At 40.2% G+C, this 17,080-nt stretch overlaps 1 protein-coding gene across 1 annotated transcript in view; it reads left to right on the top strand.

Annotated features, from left to right (window-relative positions):
- The window catches only part of TBC1D9 (TBC1 domain family member 9), a 53,513-nt gene continuing 36,433 nt past the window's right edge, over positions 1-17,080 (top strand). Inside the window, exons 1-2 of the mRNA XM_032685897.1 lie at positions 1-390; positions 14,979-15,089. Of these exons, the coding sequence (XP_032541788.1) occupies positions 264-390; positions 14,979-15,089 (238 nt within the window). The 5' untranslated portion in view covers positions 1-263. The remainder of the gene's footprint in view (positions 391-14,978; positions 15,090-17,080) is intronic.

The raw sequence follows: 17,080 nt of genomic DNA, 5'->3' as shown, positions 1-17,080 counted from the left end.
GGCGGGAGCTGCCGCCGCCCCGGGCCGCTGCAGCCGCCCCTCCGCGCCCGGCGGAGCGCGGGTAGGCGGCGGGGGCCCGGCGAGGGGCTATGCGGCTGCTGCTGCTGCTGCTTCCACCGCCGCCCCTCCGCCCGGTGCCCGCCGGTGCCCGCGGGGCTGCGCCGTCGGCCGCGGCGGCCGGGCATGGTGGCGCCTGATGCGGGCGGTGCGAGCGTGAGCCGCCCCCGCAGCCCGCCGGGCCCGCCTTTGTCCGCGCCGGGAGCATGTGGGTGAACCCCGAGGAGGTGCTGCTGGCGAACGCGCTGTGGGTGACGGAGCGGGCCAACCCCTACTTCATCCTGCAGAGGAGGAAGGGGCACGGCGGCGATGGCGGCGGCGGGGGACTGGCGGGTAAGGGCGGCGGCGGGCCGGGGTCCGGGCGGGGCGGTGCCCGCGGTGCGGCGGGGATGGGGGTCCCCAGGGGATGCGGGGGCCCGGGCTGGGGGCGCCCCGTCGATGCTCAGGTGCGTGGAATACGCCGAGATTCCCGTGAGGATTTACGCACTGGAGCTTTGTGGGGTGACCCCCCGCGGTGTCCAGTGGCTCCGTACATCGGGCTGTGACTTGCCCAGATTCCGGGAGCGTTTTGTTGTTGAGCCTCTAACACGCCTTCTTTAAAACGTTTTAAAGACCTCGTTGTAATTCATAAATTAGAAGAGATTTGCTTCGGCTTCTCCGTATTCTCCACGATGTCCTTGTGAAGTATGTTCCCTGAATGCTTTTGTTTCCGGCTGCTGGCAAGTGGAGACGCTTTTGTAGATGTTTGGGTCATAAGCATCTAAGCCTCGATAGTACTGTGCATATCCATTTGTCAGGACCTTCCACCCTTCTTTAGGCAATGTATGTACATATCTGCATATTGGGGATACAGAATCCAATGGTACTTCCATTGGTACATTTTTGTATATTGGAGATACAGAACCCAATGGTGTTTCCACTGGTACTTCTTGAATTGGTACAGAACAGTCAAACTCATTCTCTGAAAACCTGTGCTTTCTTCTTTACCCACTTCCATGACAACTAGTACTTCAGGCTAAGCAAAGTAAACATATGGACTACATCTGTATTTGGTTCAAGGTCCTGTACATATTTACCAGGAGATTAAGTGTTTCTTCGGTCTTTGAATGCTCTATGGACTTGTAAACAATTTATAATCTGAACTAAAGCATTACTGTGAAGTGTGTTTTCGTGGAGACTGCCAAGGTCTTCAGTCTACTTCAGTGTTGTGTGTTGATAAACCACCTCATTTTTGTGTGGGAAGTGACCAACAGCTACTCCAGATTGGCTGTAGATTTTTAATTATTTTTTTAAAATCTTCTGAATTATGGACAGGGTTGTCAAATCAATAAAAAGACATGTTGTGCCTTAAAAGTTCACCCTTGCTCTATTTACTGAGAAATGCTTCTCAAGCTTCCCTTTCATGAATTGCCCCCTGGCCTTTTAAGATCTGACAAGGCATTCTTCTACCTTTCTGACTTTGTTATCTTTGAATTAGAGATCATTTGAGATACCCATCTGTTTTCCAGTCATTCCTCAGTTATTGGGGCAACATGTTGAGAATTTAGAGTTTTCTCCTCAACCTGTTTGCACAGTGCATATATACCTAAGTCTTCTTGCAGTTGTATGTATAATAGCCTGATTGGTGATACCACTGTACAGATGGAGAGATCACTTTTGAAGATTTTGTCCTTGAGTGGGAGTAGGATTCATAAATGTGCAGGTTTTTTTGTGAAAGCCAGATAAGCCAGCAGCGTTTGGTAGAAGTTCAAAATACAGAAATAGTTCTTTGTTTCTGCATTTCCCCCCTGCCCCTTGGAATGTAAATATTTGTGCACTGTATCCATTATTTTAGTTTGTGAATGAAGTCTGTATAGTGAGTATTGTTTAGGAGGCAAAATTTCTACATGTATTTTGAAAACTGCTTTCCATGTAGCTTTTATTAGTTCCTGTACTTTGCCTGGAATTGCAGCAGCAGTGGCATTGAGGTAGTAGCAATAAGGCAACTTCCAGGGGGTTTGTTTGCACAGAGAAGAGCCAGAAAAATAATTGTACTTTTCCCAGTATGTTGCCAAAACCATAACTAATCAATCTCCCATTATTAAGTTATTGGTGCTGTCAGTATTTAAAGGGCTATATGGGAACTTGTTAGACCACGTGCTAAAATGACAAGAATTTTGTTTTTCATGGAAATACTGGAATTTTACACTGGTTGTTCTAACAGCTGTGGTCTGCCCATTGAGGGCCAAGGCAGGTAGAGAAAGCCAATGGATTGTTGCCAGTAGGAAAGACTGGTTAAAAGCAAGGTATTGAGGGACCTAGCTGATCCTGAGGGTTCAGAATAAATAAATCTGCTGAAAAGGTAAACAGGATACATAATTTGCAGCAATGATAGCATTTAGGATGACCCTGTGGAAGTTCTGTAGATGATAATGATACTGTTCTTGTGACAGAGCTGGAGGTTATCTGATCAAAAGTAAGGAAACAGGAATAAAAAAGAACCTTTTATGAATGGTGGGTTAGGGTTTTTTTTCTCCTTAATTGTCCTTTCTGTAGTGACATAATGCTGAAATTTGCTCAGATATAATCTAAAAAGTTATCCATCCATGAATGTGGTATAAAATTTGGCCTGGTTGCTCTGTGGGAAACCGGCTTATGTGTCCTTGAAACTGTCTAGAAATACTGTATGCAGGATTTTACACTGTGGTGGGGATGGCCTGAATCCATATTTGCAAGAGAGGATGTAAATACAGCTGTCCTTTATTTTTTTTTTTTGATCTAACATTTTCTGACTTGTACTCCTTCATTATTGACTCTTGAAGTCATTTGTCTTGAATTGTAGAATGACAATTGACTTTCAAATTGATGAGACTGTGGGGTTGATGACATTATGTGGCTTCACTGTGTAACTTAAGCAGTGGGTAGACAATGAGAAGCATTGATTTTCTGGCAGAGCCCTCAAATCTAGATTTGCTGTGAAACTACCCCATCAGCAAACTGATCAGGGTTAAGTGTGATGCCCTTCTCTTCATCCGTGATCATGTCGAGTTTCAAAGAACTTTAGCTGGGGCTGCTCTGTAATGCAGCTGAAGGAAGAGACAGAGTGCTTTCATGTGGATGAGTGAGAATGAGGGGGGAAGACTGGGGACAGACCTCTTTGGAGGTGGATGGAATGCTGTGACTCTGAAAATGAGTCTGAAAGGCATGAAATATCTGCCAGGGTCTCTGTGTTACCCATCTTCCATCACTTAACTACCGTCCTGTGGACAAAGGTTGCCCTCACCAGAGCACAGTCTGGAAGGCCTCATCTTTCAGGTCTTTTGACACATCTCAGTTTAAAAACAAGTATTTTGTATAGCCTTGGGGGTGGTGAAAGTCATTCCTGTTGGCTTTGTGTTGGAACAGAAGAACAGTACCGGTGTTATCTGTTCTGCATCCACTCTGAGCGCTGCAACCCTTTGCAGGAGAAGGAGTATCAGTTGCCTTGGGGGAAGGGGTGAAAAATCAGCCCTTTTACACTGGTTCTCTCCTCTTGACCTTTGTTTGTGTAACTGTTGAACAGAGAAACACTGTTTAAATGCTTGTTTGGACATTGGAGACGCTTTTTCCTCTTATTTTAATATTGTATTGTAACAAGTTAGAAGAATTAGGATGATCTTGTTATGTGTTAAGGAAGTGATGATGAGTGAGTCCATAGAAGTCATCTCTGCTAACAAAGTGTATTTGATCAATAATTTTTTCAGAGACAGGGCTTTTCTGCTAAAAGTCTTACTGAAGTAAGGTCTGTACTCATTTAAATTATTGTGTCTGTGTCGGCACTGGTCACATCAGTGCAACTTTTCTTTGCAAACATGGCTTAACTGAAGGGTTGCTTGGGTTTTATTTTCCTTTTAACAAAAGGAAAATAGGAAGGACTTGTGAATTGGATTTTAAATTGGATTTTCATAGCTATTCTGCAAACTCACATTATCTTGCATCATTGCATTAATCTTCCAGGACAAGAACAAAAAAAAGTGTATTTTGCTGCTTTAAAAGTACTTGATGATTGATGAACTTTCTCCTAAATTAAATTGTTTCATACATTGCACATAATGCCATGCCCGTGTATTGCTTCTCTGTGACCTTTGCTCAGGAGTTTCATCTTCCCTTTTTTTACCAACAGGGAAAAAATGTATTTTCTTTCCTGTTATTAGTTTTCTCAAAGGTGCTGGATGTTTTTAACCTTCTCTCCTTCATACATATTCTGCTTGCTTCCCTGGGCAGCCTGGTAGTTTGGCCTACATGAAATAATTCCTTCTCCAGAAGAATCTGGTGTATTTTTTTTTTTTTGCACAGCAGCCTGCATGTGCTGAAGCAGAGGTGTTTGGACAGAAGGTGAACCCAAATCTCTACCATCATTTGGGCACTGTGCCCTGTATAATAGTATTACTTTCATGGATGTAAGGATCTTGAACATGCCATAATGTTTATAAACACTAAAAGGCTCATGTTTTTAAGTGTATCTTGCATTCAGATGTGACAGATAGGTTTAAAAATGTCTCTAACTGCTTTCTGCTCTACTGGGATAATGTTTCCCAAACTCTTCTACTTGGAAACATTATTAAAAGGAATTAGTGAGACTAACAGTGGATGGCAGAGCAATGTATTCACTTGGAGCTTGCAGGAAGAGAGACTGAGGGTGTGGTACAATTAACTTGTGGCTATGGTGCTCCTTTTGCGTGTGTACATTTGTGGGTGAAGTAGAGATGAATTCTAAGTCATTTTGTTTAAAGTGTTATTGTAAGATCTCTTTGAATCCAAAGGCAAATAAATTGTTCTTAGCTTGAAAGAACTGTTTTTGGGAGTGAATTATTTTGCAGACAGGGTATATTTATACTTACAGCTGGGACAGTGCATGTGTGAGGGATGCAGTAGGAGTTTATAAGTTTATGAGATGTTGCCAAAGATGATTCAAATGTTTAAGCAGAAGAGAGCAGATGGAAATTTGCTGACTTCTGGTGATAAAAGAATCTGATGAAGTACTATCTTTCTCCCCAGATAATTTTGCAAAAGGAGTTATTGTTTAATTTCCACATTGGAAGGGCAGAAAGGAGAGGTTCTGAGCTTGGCTGGCTGATGTGAGCTTTCAGTGTCAGATCTAATACAATTTTTAATACTGTGACAGTGTTCCAGCTTGAAAGACTTTTCTGCAGCCTTGCTGGACAACACAATTAGTAGATCAAGTTTGGAGATAAGATTCTGTCTTGCTCTCAACCTGTCAATTCAGAGGGTTCAGGAAGAGGTTGCTTGAAAACCTGTTTTTATACTTAAGGTTTAGAAAGTCTTTTGGCCAGCGCATCATCTGCCTGAACAAAGGATGGTACATGCCTTAACAAACTTGTTAACTCTGCCCTTGTTGACTCAAGCAGTTAAAATTTTGCATGTCAAACTTGGTACACTTGAGTAGAAGGCATGTGCTTTTTCTGATACTTGAAATGCAGTATTTATCAAAATGGATGCAATTAGCATAACCATTAGGGGTGACCAGCCTGTCTATCAGCTTTTCATGTTCATGTCAGCTCATGGAGTGGAAACCAGTCTCTTTTGCTCCACTCTGTCATTTGGCAGTACCCCAAATCTGCTCTGATGCTTCTGAGCTTTTCCTTGGGATCTACTGTGGGTGTGTTTTGCTTTTTCACAGTAGTGGATTTCCATTTCAAGAGGACATGCAGATGTCTGGGGTTGAACTGCTGTTTGATTCACCAGTCTTTCTGTTGAATTCCCAGATGCTTTCCCAGTTCTTCAGTTGGAAGGCGTCTCACTTCCTACTTAAGGTTTCTCTTGATCTCCAATTCTTGCAGCAGGGTGCTGTTTGCACAGGCACAGGGCCTGAGATGTTGCTTGGTGTAGCTTTGCTTTCCCTACTGTAATGCTTCTTGGTCAAACACTTTTCTTGAATGATACTTCACCTTTTACCCTGTGAGTAGTGTGACCCATCAAGGCCTCTGAGCTGAGCTGCCCTTTGCCATTTTTGCCTTCTGAAATAACATTACTGCTTGGCATGTGGAATTCCAGGATGGCCTGGTGTTTCTCCTGTTTGTAGGAAACCCTGTTGGAAATGTCACACAGGATCACAAAATAGTAAGCAATAAATATCTAGGCCTCTTAGTTCTGCATTATACCAGAGTTTGTGTTGCTTACAGGATTTTTGTTATTGCTCTTTAGTCCCACACTGAAAGGTGTAGAAGTAGCAGCACTTCTTCACATCAGTTTCCATGCTTCCATCCCTCCACTGTCCACTTATGAATCCGTGTAAGAATATATCTTATTTCACAGGGGTTTGGGCCCTCGATAGCGGGAGTTCTGTGGAATTAAAAATGGTTCTACAAGGTATGCCAGTATAAACTCAAATGCTTTTGCAACTTAATAAAAACAACTTGTGTTGTCATACAAAATTTCTTCTTGTAAATATTTGGCTTAGGCAGAATCCACTCAGTTTTCTCTGTTCTTCCCTAGGATTTGTGACTTCCACTTGTTTTTATCCCTCATAGTATCACACTATATATGGCTTTTCCTGTAATAGACAGGAGTTGTCCCTGCTACCGATGCTATTGAAGTATGATGATACAAAATGTATAAAGAGCTGTAAGCATTTGGCTGAAATCTTGCTTTTCTTTCCCTCTTTGATCACTAATCATCCTCCTGTTGTCTGATCAGTGTTGATATTCAGAAATTTCATACGCGTTTTTGCCTTTAAATCTGGTACTTAGGTAGGCTTAGGTTCTGGAGGACTTCTTGAAAACCTTTCCATTTGTTTTCTTTTCAAAAGAATGATTGTAAGTATTTTCTAGGCCTGATTTCTGGTTATTTTTTTCTGAAGTTTCCAAGTAGGGGTGTATGAATTTGTTCTACAGCAGTAGTTTTAGTGTCACCTAGTAATTTTTAATTTTTTTTTGTTGTTGTTCTTTCCTCACAGTCCTGTCTTATGTTTTCCCTCTGCCTTTTCCAGTATTTTGTTAGCCAAAGTTACTGAGATTTTTTTTGTTCAGCATCATTCATTTCCCTGGTAAAGTGCCTCCTCTGATAGGTTATTGAAATCTCACCTATCAGCAGGTATTCAGTCAGAACAGTTAGAATTTAAAATTATCTTTTTCTGAAACTATTGCTTTTCTTCAGGTTTAGCTTGTATTTGACAATGCTGTGCTTCAGAACTGTTCTTTCTTAGTTAAAGCTGAGTTTACTGTACACACTTCACAATTTATACCATTGATTTCGTTGACTAGATTCAGTTTACAGTAATTTTTCTTGGGTTAGCAGTGGTGATGTTTGTTTGGGTCTTTTTCTGTTTTGTTGTGGTTTTTTTGTTTGGTGGTTCTTCTTGGGAGTTTTTATGTTTGGGGGGGGGAGTTGTTTTATTTTTATTTGGTGGTGTTTTGTTTTTGTTTCCTTTTCCTTAAATGGCTCCTCCTTACTTGATATGTTCCTTACTCTTACATAGTTTCTCTGAGTGGTATATTGCTGCAGATGTATTTGATTTAAATTTTGCTCTTGGATGAAATCTGTTTAATTTGCTTATGCTACTCTGAGAGAATGGGATACTTAAAATAAGTAGTTTTGAGTGAAATTCAGTGACTTCACTGCAGCTTTGGTCAGTGATACTTGACATTGCTTTTCCTGAATGTTTTGGGGGTTTTTTTTACAAATTTATGAATAATTGTTTATATCAAACCAAAAGTAGTATAAAATTTATTTTCTTCAGGACTGGGAGATTATTTGTTTGAGGTTTTGTCCAAATATCAGTTTTACTCTGTGTTGTAAGCCTTCACATACTTGTAACTGTCCAGCATATCTTGTCAGTGCTCATCTCTCTGTGTTTTCCTACTTCTGCTGGGTTTTGTTTCAGTTAAATTCTAGTGGGTTTGTTTCTGGGAAATTATTATTTGGATGTATTCTTTTGGGAGTTCTTCGCCTGGACTTTTCATCATCTGCAAAACTGAGCCTCAGTGGAAATTTATTTTGGGGTTTTTTTGAAATTCTTTTGCTTTGTGTGTATTTATCTGTATGTAATGATAGATATGGAATGTAATGCACATTCTGGTTTCTTCTCTGTTACAGAGAAAGCCAGTAAAGGTTTATAAGCCTGAAATTCTTTAAGTATTGTTTAGTATATAAATGTAACAACTGACAAATGTGGTTACCCTTACACTGCTTAGGGCCCTTCACCTTACAGAAGAAGTTACCAAAAATTCTAAAAGCTGGAAGTCTAAACCCAATCAGATTTAGGTTTGAGTTTAGAAACAGATTTTTTACAGGGATAGTCGCAAGTTGTTAGGACACCTTGACAAGTATTGTGGTAGTAGTTCAATTGCTGATCACTTGTACAGTTGTTAAACTTGTAGGTTGGATGAAAGCTTTAATGTTTTTTACTGCTTTATCCCTCAGTAGTCAAGCCAGATCATCACATTGGCCCTTCCTGAGCTTCTTTTTTTTTTTTAAAGATTAGTGGTTAGATTTTCCATCTTCCCTCATTTGTGTCCATCAGTCTGAAGACAGAAAAAGCAAGTACTGTCTTTGCTGCTTTTCTGGCTAAATGTCAGTAGAGGGACAGTTCATCCCCAAAGTCCATTGCACTGAACATGTTTGAAAAGTTGTGTGTAAAGGAAATGGTGGCTGGACAAATCAGTGCTCTATAGAACTGCATTAGTAGAAAGAGAGAGCAACAAAGGCTGACACTGGAGAAAACTTAACAAATCTTAGTTTCAACACCTTATGTTGAGAGGAAAAATTTCTTTTTCTTGATTCCACATTAAATGCCCATGTAAGCAAATGCTATATAACCCACATGGAAAGACAGTTATGAAATAAGTCTTTAGAGTTTATTTTACCTTTGTTTATGTGAATGAGCACCTGTAAAAAAACCCCTAACCCTTCATAAAGTTTCAAGGGCAGTGTTCACAATGAAGAGGTTATATTCCTACTTTTGTGGGTATCATTGCTAGTATTGAAAGTTTAACACTGTAATTATTTTTGAGTGGTGTATAATATTTACTATTCATATAGGCTTTCCCATGAAATTAAATCATACAGAATTGACCCTCCCTGTTAAAAGGATTTGTCCATAGTATTATCCATGGAGTTCAGATGGTTGCTCTAGGTTGAGTTTTGACAGACAAGTAATTGGATGATCTCATCCTGTAATAACAAATGAGGGCTAATCACATGAGCTGCCTTGAGAAAGAATGGAAGAGTAATGATTCATTATAGTTACTAGGAAAAACAATAGCTTATACTATGTATTCTTATGAGTTATTGTTTTTATAGTCCAGGAAGTAATACTTAAACTTTAGGAAGAGTTTATTCATTGTCCATGAAATCAATATAAAACTGAATGCTCATGGTGCAAATATGACTTAAATCAACCCTATTGATTGAGGCTTTCTTGGAAATCAGCTGACATCTACAGTCTAAATAGGTCCCTTGGGTGTCCCAGGTTTACGACCAGAGCTCATTATGTGTCCATCACTTCAGTGGAAGGAGAAGGAGTCATCATCAGCATACTTTAAATACTGAGAACCTTTTAAGCAGTGTTTCTGATTCAGTGTTGGAATGTCACGATGCCTGTTTTGAAAAGTTCTTACAACTGGCGCATGTGACGTTTCAAGTTTTCCTAGTTGTGGTGTTGAGCTCCTACACAAATAGGCTGCTGGCATCCATGGGACTATTTGATGATAGCTCATGAGTGTGGCTCCAAGAGTCAGTCTGACCTATACTATATATCTCAGCTCTTTTGCAGGATATGCTTTTGTGTTTGCTCTGCGTGCTAAAAACGTGTTTGCTCTTTGTTTAGGCTTTTTTTCAGATAAAAAGCTCCTAGCAGAACGTGTCGTGAGAGACTGTCAGGCTGTAGATTGTATTCATGTAGATCTGGGAGAAGGATACAGCAGGGCAGGGCTCTGCTGCTGGGAGTCAGGTGAATAACACATTTGTAATCTGGCAAACTGGGGGAAGGGAGGGTGTCTCTGCATGGCAACATTGCACAAAAACAGTGATACCAACTGCAGAGTGACCTCCTTCCAGCTCTGGGCAAGGCGTGATACAAGGTGGCCCCGTGTCACTGAGGAATGGATGTATCACAGGTCACTGGAGTGTGCTGAAGCACCTCTGCTCTGAGGTTAAAGCTGAATCGGAAGCATCGCTGTCTGATACCATCCCAAGCTTTTTCATGGTGTTTGCTGTGCAACAAAGCCGTGGCTGCTGGTAACTCTTAAGCTTTGAAGTGTCATTATTTATTACAATTCATTGGCTTCAGTGTTTTAATAAGGTGTGCTAGAGGTAATACATAACCCAGATCCTCACTATTGGTTGGATATGTAATCCAATTTACTCTGAGAGCCCAGTGTATTTTAGCAGGAAAAACGCCAAAGGCTCACAGATAGAGTTGTAACATTGCTGTTAGGGGGAATGTGGAAAGGTGATAAAGACGCTTTAGTCTTTGTCTGTGTTTTATTTAAATTAAAGTGTGACTTTCCGTGAAAGAGGGTTACTGTTGTTATAAGAAAATCCTTTGGTACTAAAAAAGATTGTTCATGTGTACAGTGCATAAACTCCCTTTTCCTTTAAAAACACCAGCAATCGATGCTTTATAAAGCAACTTTTTTGTGAAAGATAGAAGAACTATCACTAGTTATACTTTAAAAGAAAGAAAATAAAGAGGGAGCAGTATTCCTGCAGCAAAGATCTGTGATGTGGATATCCAAACAGTCACAGATATTGTGACTTACTACAGGTATTTGAGTCCACATACTCTAAAGTATGTGTGCTTTCAGTGGTAACTTGCAATGTACCAGGTTGATTCTACAGCAGATCATCCCTTGATTTCATTACTGTTGGTGAGCAGTTTGTAATCAGTCTGGACTGTAAGTCATGTGGAATGCTGGTCTCCCAAGAGCAGGGAGTGCAGTGGTGCTTGGAAGAATCTGAACTGGCTGAAGCAATTGGCTTAGTTTTCAAATCAAAATGACCTACCTTTCCGGAAAATATTCTTTGGTGAGATAGAAATAATTTGACTTAAAAGGAGTCTGTGTTATGCAGGAGGTCAGGCCTCATGTGATCGTAATCCCTTCTAGCAAAAAAACAGGTTGAAAATTGGTTGCTGGTGTAAGGATACAAGTAGAGTACCTCATAATTTAATGTGTGAATACAGACCACTAGTCTGTACACTTTCTGCAGTGGTTACAGGCTCCCCCTCCAGTTTATGACTAAATGTGAGCCACCACTGAATGTGGTCAGATAAGTAAAACGTAGTGTGATATCTTCCTTCAGCACAAATTGCATCAGGTAACTGAACCCCTTTCCAGTAATTCCCTCTAGTGCATTGGTTGTCCTTCCAGTAACATGATGCAAGAGCAATTTCCCAGGCCCCCAGCCAGTTGTGGCTTTGTATTCCCTGGTTCCAGGTATTACATATCACTGGTTTTCCTCTGCTAATGTCTATGTTTTACAGAAAAGAATGTTGAGACATTTTTGGGACCTTTGCTTTAGAATTCAAGTTTGCAAAAGAAGAACCAGACTATATAAAATGAAGGCTTTATCTCTTCCTTTTCCCTGTATTGGTATGGTTACTCTAGAAATTTGGCAAGTGTGTTTCATGGGACTGTTCCTCGATATATGGTCACTTGTGCTTTAGTGCCCTCAGGATCGGGGCTGCCATAAATTAGACAAATGTTAGTCTTACAAATTATACCATGTGCTTTATTTAACCTTTGCTCATGAAAACATCACACTTCAACAAGGGCTTGCAGATCTAGTATTCTTACATTGAGAATTTCTTCCCTTATTTCAGTATCTAGTCAGAAACCTGATGAAATAATGGGAAAAAACTTGCAATCAGTATAGTCATGTGATTTGATGCCTGGGTAATTTACTGGCTCTTGCCCAAGACCTGTCTAATCTAAGGAATATGATTCCTTGTTTCTGTTCTGTTTCTATAGAAACTTTCAGTTACTTAATCACATCTGAAAAGGTACTTGCTCTATGAAGAATTAATGAACACTATTAAAATGCTGTTAATAGTCTTGTGTTTTTTAATTTTCATTTCTACTTCATGTAGAAATTCCCCAAAGAGATCATCAGCATGAAATACTGTGACTTCATTCTGGTTGCATCACATCTGCATTGCAAAAAACCCCCAGCCAAAAAACGAATACCCAAACCCAAAAAGCCAGTGCTGACCTAGCAATGCAAAACAGAACAGTTCCTGAAGGAGGGCAGACAGGTGTAGCTGCATGACTGCACAAGGAAATATTAACTGGTTTTAATGTTATAAAACCACATAATTTATTTTTTTAAAATATCACATGTATCATCTATCAAAATAGCTATGTGATGATAGAAGTAAGATTTTCCTGATAAACTGTCTGTTGCAATTATCTTGGTAATCTAGACTTTGAATTTCCATGGGATCTTCTGGAGCTCTGTGAATTTTCTTCCTTTAACCTCACTACACTGTTATTTCCATGTCCTGTTTCCACTGCTGAAAAGCCCCAGGGCAACACCTGCTTACTGCACCACTGGAAAGTGTTATTTGTTTTCTTTTCCTTTCCTACCTCCCATCTGTTGTTTCAGTGCTGGCTTGTCTCTTTTGTTGGTGGTTTGGGTTTTTTTTATAGTGATTTCCACATTTCTTGAATACATGCTTTATCTTACCATGTTCAGTGGCACAGGGGGCTGTTCCTCTCCTGTCTCCCATATCCAGGGGAGATGGAGGTAGGATGGGAAACTTTTCTGAACTTGATGCTGCTGCACCAAGTCAGTAGGTTTGTTTTGACTCCATGACCTTACCTGCATATCTCATTTTTCACAGCTGCAGTGCCCTCCTAGAACTAGGGGCAGAATTTGTTGGCAGGACCACCCACACGCCAACAAATTTGGAAATACAGCAGGAGGAGAGAAACAAGCACGTTTTTAAAGAATGCAGAGAATTAGCAGTGTTTCTGTAGCTCAGAGAAGATTGCATTTGGCCAGCATACAACTTTATTTAGATATTACATCATACCTAGTGCATATTTAGTACTGTCAGTAGTCATGTGAAGCTGAAAAGCATAAAGAATCTTTGGCTTAATTCTGCTGTGTTTGCAGCAAACCCAGATGATGAAGGCAGTGTAGTGTCTGGCTTGGTCTGAACTCCAGCTGAGCTCACTGGCAGCTTTAAGTGTCTGAGGATCTTTGCACTTGGTTGAAGTAGTCATGTGCTTTCTGGACCAGGACCATACTGGGTTTGTGAGAGTATATTTAACTGAAAAAAAAAAAATTGAAGTAGCATTAACATTATAACCTACTTAATTCTCCTGAGTTTGGAGGGAGTCTCAGGGTGTATCCAATAGGGCTGGGAGAGAGGATTGTTCAGAGGCAGCTTCTCAGTATACACCAGTAATCAAAATGTGTGAGAGATGAGGGTTTAAGATGGCAAGAGGAGCAACTAAAGCTAGTTAGACTAATGAACATTGGGATGTTTTACATTAACTTTTTTGTTCGTATCCTATAATCGGCAGATAGCTTTGTAACACACCTCACTAATGACCTCGTGTTGTGCCCAGGCTTGTTTCTCATGTACTTTAGAATACTTGTATTAAAGAGTGGTAGATATTAAGACATTGGGCAGAAAGAGGTTACAATTGATCTGGCTTGTGAATATCTATATAAAACGAAATACAAATAGAAAACATAAAATGGGGAAATACAAAATCACTGATAAGCAGGGTATTTCTAAGTATCAGTTTCAGTTCAGATTTAAGGGATCTACTGAGATGGGAAACGGGTAGTGCTTTTTTATCTTTGTGATGTATAATGCAAATCTGAAAGAAGAACAGTGAGGGAAACAGTCTTCTGTACCAGTTGTGACAGAGGAGAATGAGGAACTAATAAAACTATGACAGTAAAAGATGAAAACAGCCACTTGAAAGGAGAAGAAAACTTTACCAGGAGTGTTTTAAAACATTCATTTCAGCTGTTTACAAAAAAAAAACCCTAATAAGTATCTGCAGAAAAAAAATCATCAGAACTTCATCCATTTGTTTTCAATGTGTTTGAAATTTTTTCCAAACAATTGAAACAATTTGCTGGGAACTTCAACATGAAAATTTAAATCTGACATCTCTGCAGGGGAGATGAAAAATTTTTTTGGAGGTGAAAAGGGGAAAAACTTTTATTTCTTTTAAAAATAAATTGGTCTTTCTTGTGGAGGAGAGTTTTGGGGCATTAGAGTTTTGTTTTGTGTGTAGTTTATAATAAAAATAGGATTAAGAATTTGTGGAAATACAGTTAGGAATTATTGGTAGCTTTTGGTATGCAACTGTTGATGGCCCCCTCAGTAGCAAAGAATTCTCAAAGCTACTTCTGGAAAACAGTATGGCTTTGTCTTTCCCTAGTATCCTTTCATCTGAAAAACAGCTTGACTCTAAGGCATTTTGATCCTTTCTACCCTGAAGAATCAGACCATTAAGTAGCAAAATTATTTTTGCTGGAAGTCTTAGTTTTTCCTAGCCAACATTCCAGTTTTGAATGCTTTTAGGGTATATTGTCTGGGGGTTTTTTGTTGGTGTTGGAGGGAGGGGGTTGTAGTTGATGGGGTTTTTTTTTCCCCGGGGTTCCAGCAGTATATGAAACACAGGAAAGAACTAAATAACTTTTGAACATGATTTGATAGCACAGCTACCTTCTACTTTGCTTCAATTTGTTTGTCTTTATGTTAGAATTGAGGTACATTTAAGAGCCAAAGTCCTGTTGAAATGGAAGATTTTTCCCTGCTGGGTCACTTTTCCTCTTTACAACATAAGTCAACAAGCATGGGGATGAATATATAGGTCTGCATTTTGCCATGGAGGGTGAAATGGAATGGGGAGGGGCTGCAGAGGCCCCTTCTGAATGGTCTATCACTGTTTTCATCATAATTTCCTGTTCCATAGGTCTCCTTGTGGGTACTCTTGATGTCGTGTTGGACTCCAGTGCCAGAGTGGCACCGTATCGAATCCTCTACCAAGCTCCAGACTCCCTGGTCTATTGGACTATTGCCTGTGGTAAGGACAGATACACTGACATGCATTTTTATTCTTCCTGGATACTGTGTCACATACTTTAGAGAGCATCCTTCCTGCTGAGCACAGTCGTTTCAGGACAAATAAATGGGTCAGAACGAAAACCTGCTCTAGTGGTAAAACTGAGAAGCTCACGAGCTTCTAATAGACTTGAATGCCAGAGTGTGTGTGTGTTATGCACAGTGACTGAGTAAAACTAGAAATGGCCATGAAGTAGGGACAGAAGCCTCTGTTATTTCCCACTCTTCATCTTCCAAAGGTGTTCCCAGGCAAGCAGTATAGTATCCATTCCTCCTTCTTGCATGCTCTTCTCCATGCCCATGGCTCACTCCTGCAGCACTTCTGAAGTGCAGCATTCCTGGGTGATGGGGCATCTCTAGAGAGGATGGTCGGAGGAATACCTGGGTTATAGACCCCAAATTACCCAGACAGGGCACCTGGCTTCCCTTGCAGTGGTAACCAGGAAAAATATGCAGCCCCAGCACTCACGTGAATATATACAAGCTGATAGCATTTCCTGGATAGTGAACTCAGTCTCCTCCAGGATAAATACCATTTAGATCCCAGGGATGCCTACCTCTTGGGTGTTTATTTCAGCCAGTGTGTGGTCCTTCTAAATATGATGTACTTGAAAATTCAGCAAGATGGTAGCTAGGTTAAATACAGAAGTGTGTGTTTTGGTCATTAATGCTCCAGCTTGGACAGATCTAACAGTAAGACTGCTCCTTCTGTCTTTATGGTAGTTAGTGAAAACAACTGAGTTTTGAAAAACAGTTGAATTATGAAAACAATTTTCATACGTTAAATAGGACTTTTGATTGCATCAGATCCTGTACTAAATCCTTGTTTCTGTGGTCAGGTACTGATTGCAAGTAGCATCAAAGAGAATGTAGTTGGTCTCACATTTTGTTCGCTGGTTTTGTGTCCGAGGTTGAATGCAGGAGATCAAGGTCTCTTGGCTTTGATTTGCCAAGCCTGTAAGGTCAGATCCTCCATTTGGTAGTGTTGCTTTTCAGTCTTAGCAAATGGAAACTTTTCCATGCAACACCTCTAGCTCAATAGTTTCAGCAGCTGTTTTAGGCGACATCTAAAACTCTGTTCATTTGAAAGAAAACTGAGAAAAGAGGGCAGATGAGAAGTGCATACATGCCTGTCATCTCTTTAATGGCCTCGTAACCCCCAGCACCCACACTGCTGCCTGACTTTCAGAAACACTAGTTAATGAAGCTCTAGGACTCTTCTGGCCTAACAGTGCTGTCTCACCAGTGCACATTCTCTCAACAAAAATTTTGCCATTTAGATAATTTGGATGACTTTTCCTCTGGAAAAATCCCCTCTTGGGAAGGGAAGAGGAAGAGGAATGAATGAAGGTTTCCTACGGATGTAACAATGTTAGCAGTTCAGAGCAGGCTCTGTTCTTAGGAGCATATGATTTGTGTGTCTGACAAGGTGATATCAAACCTGTGTCACATTCTGAATCCAACAGAAAATTTTTTAATAGCTTGTATTAGCACAAGTGTTTCTTATTATTTTTGATAGTATCAGACCTAAAAGAAGGCATCAATTTAAAGAGCCTTTTCCCCCCTCTAGATCTATTAGTACCAACTCCCTGAGGATTTTAAAATTCAAATAACATAATTTATCTTTTGTGACATGTAATAGTAAAACCAGATATTAATGAAATTGTCAATATTATGAAGGTTTTTTCCAAATCTTCATTTAACTTCTTGCTTTGTACTGTCATCTACTCTGCTGTGACCATAAAAAATGCATGTCAGCTTTCCATGGATCTCAGTCATGAGAAAGAAGTTTAAAAGTACTTACCCATGTGTTTATTTACACTATTGGTGCACAAGTAGAGGTAGTTGCACATAAAATTCCTCTTTCCTTTCATCCAGATATCAATGTGCAGCAATTAGTAACCACCTCCATCCCATAAACTTGAAAGGGAGCAACTGAGGACACAAGTTTTT

This window comes from Chiroxiphia lanceolata, chromosome 4, assembly GCF_009829145.1.
Source record: "Chiroxiphia lanceolata isolate bChiLan1 chromosome 4, bChiLan1.pri, whole genome shotgun sequence".
In the NCBI taxonomy this organism is placed as follows: domain Eukaryota; kingdom Metazoa; phylum Chordata; class Aves; order Passeriformes; family Pipridae; genus Chiroxiphia; species Chiroxiphia lanceolata.
This window is presented reverse-complemented; position numbering and strand designations above follow the sequence as displayed.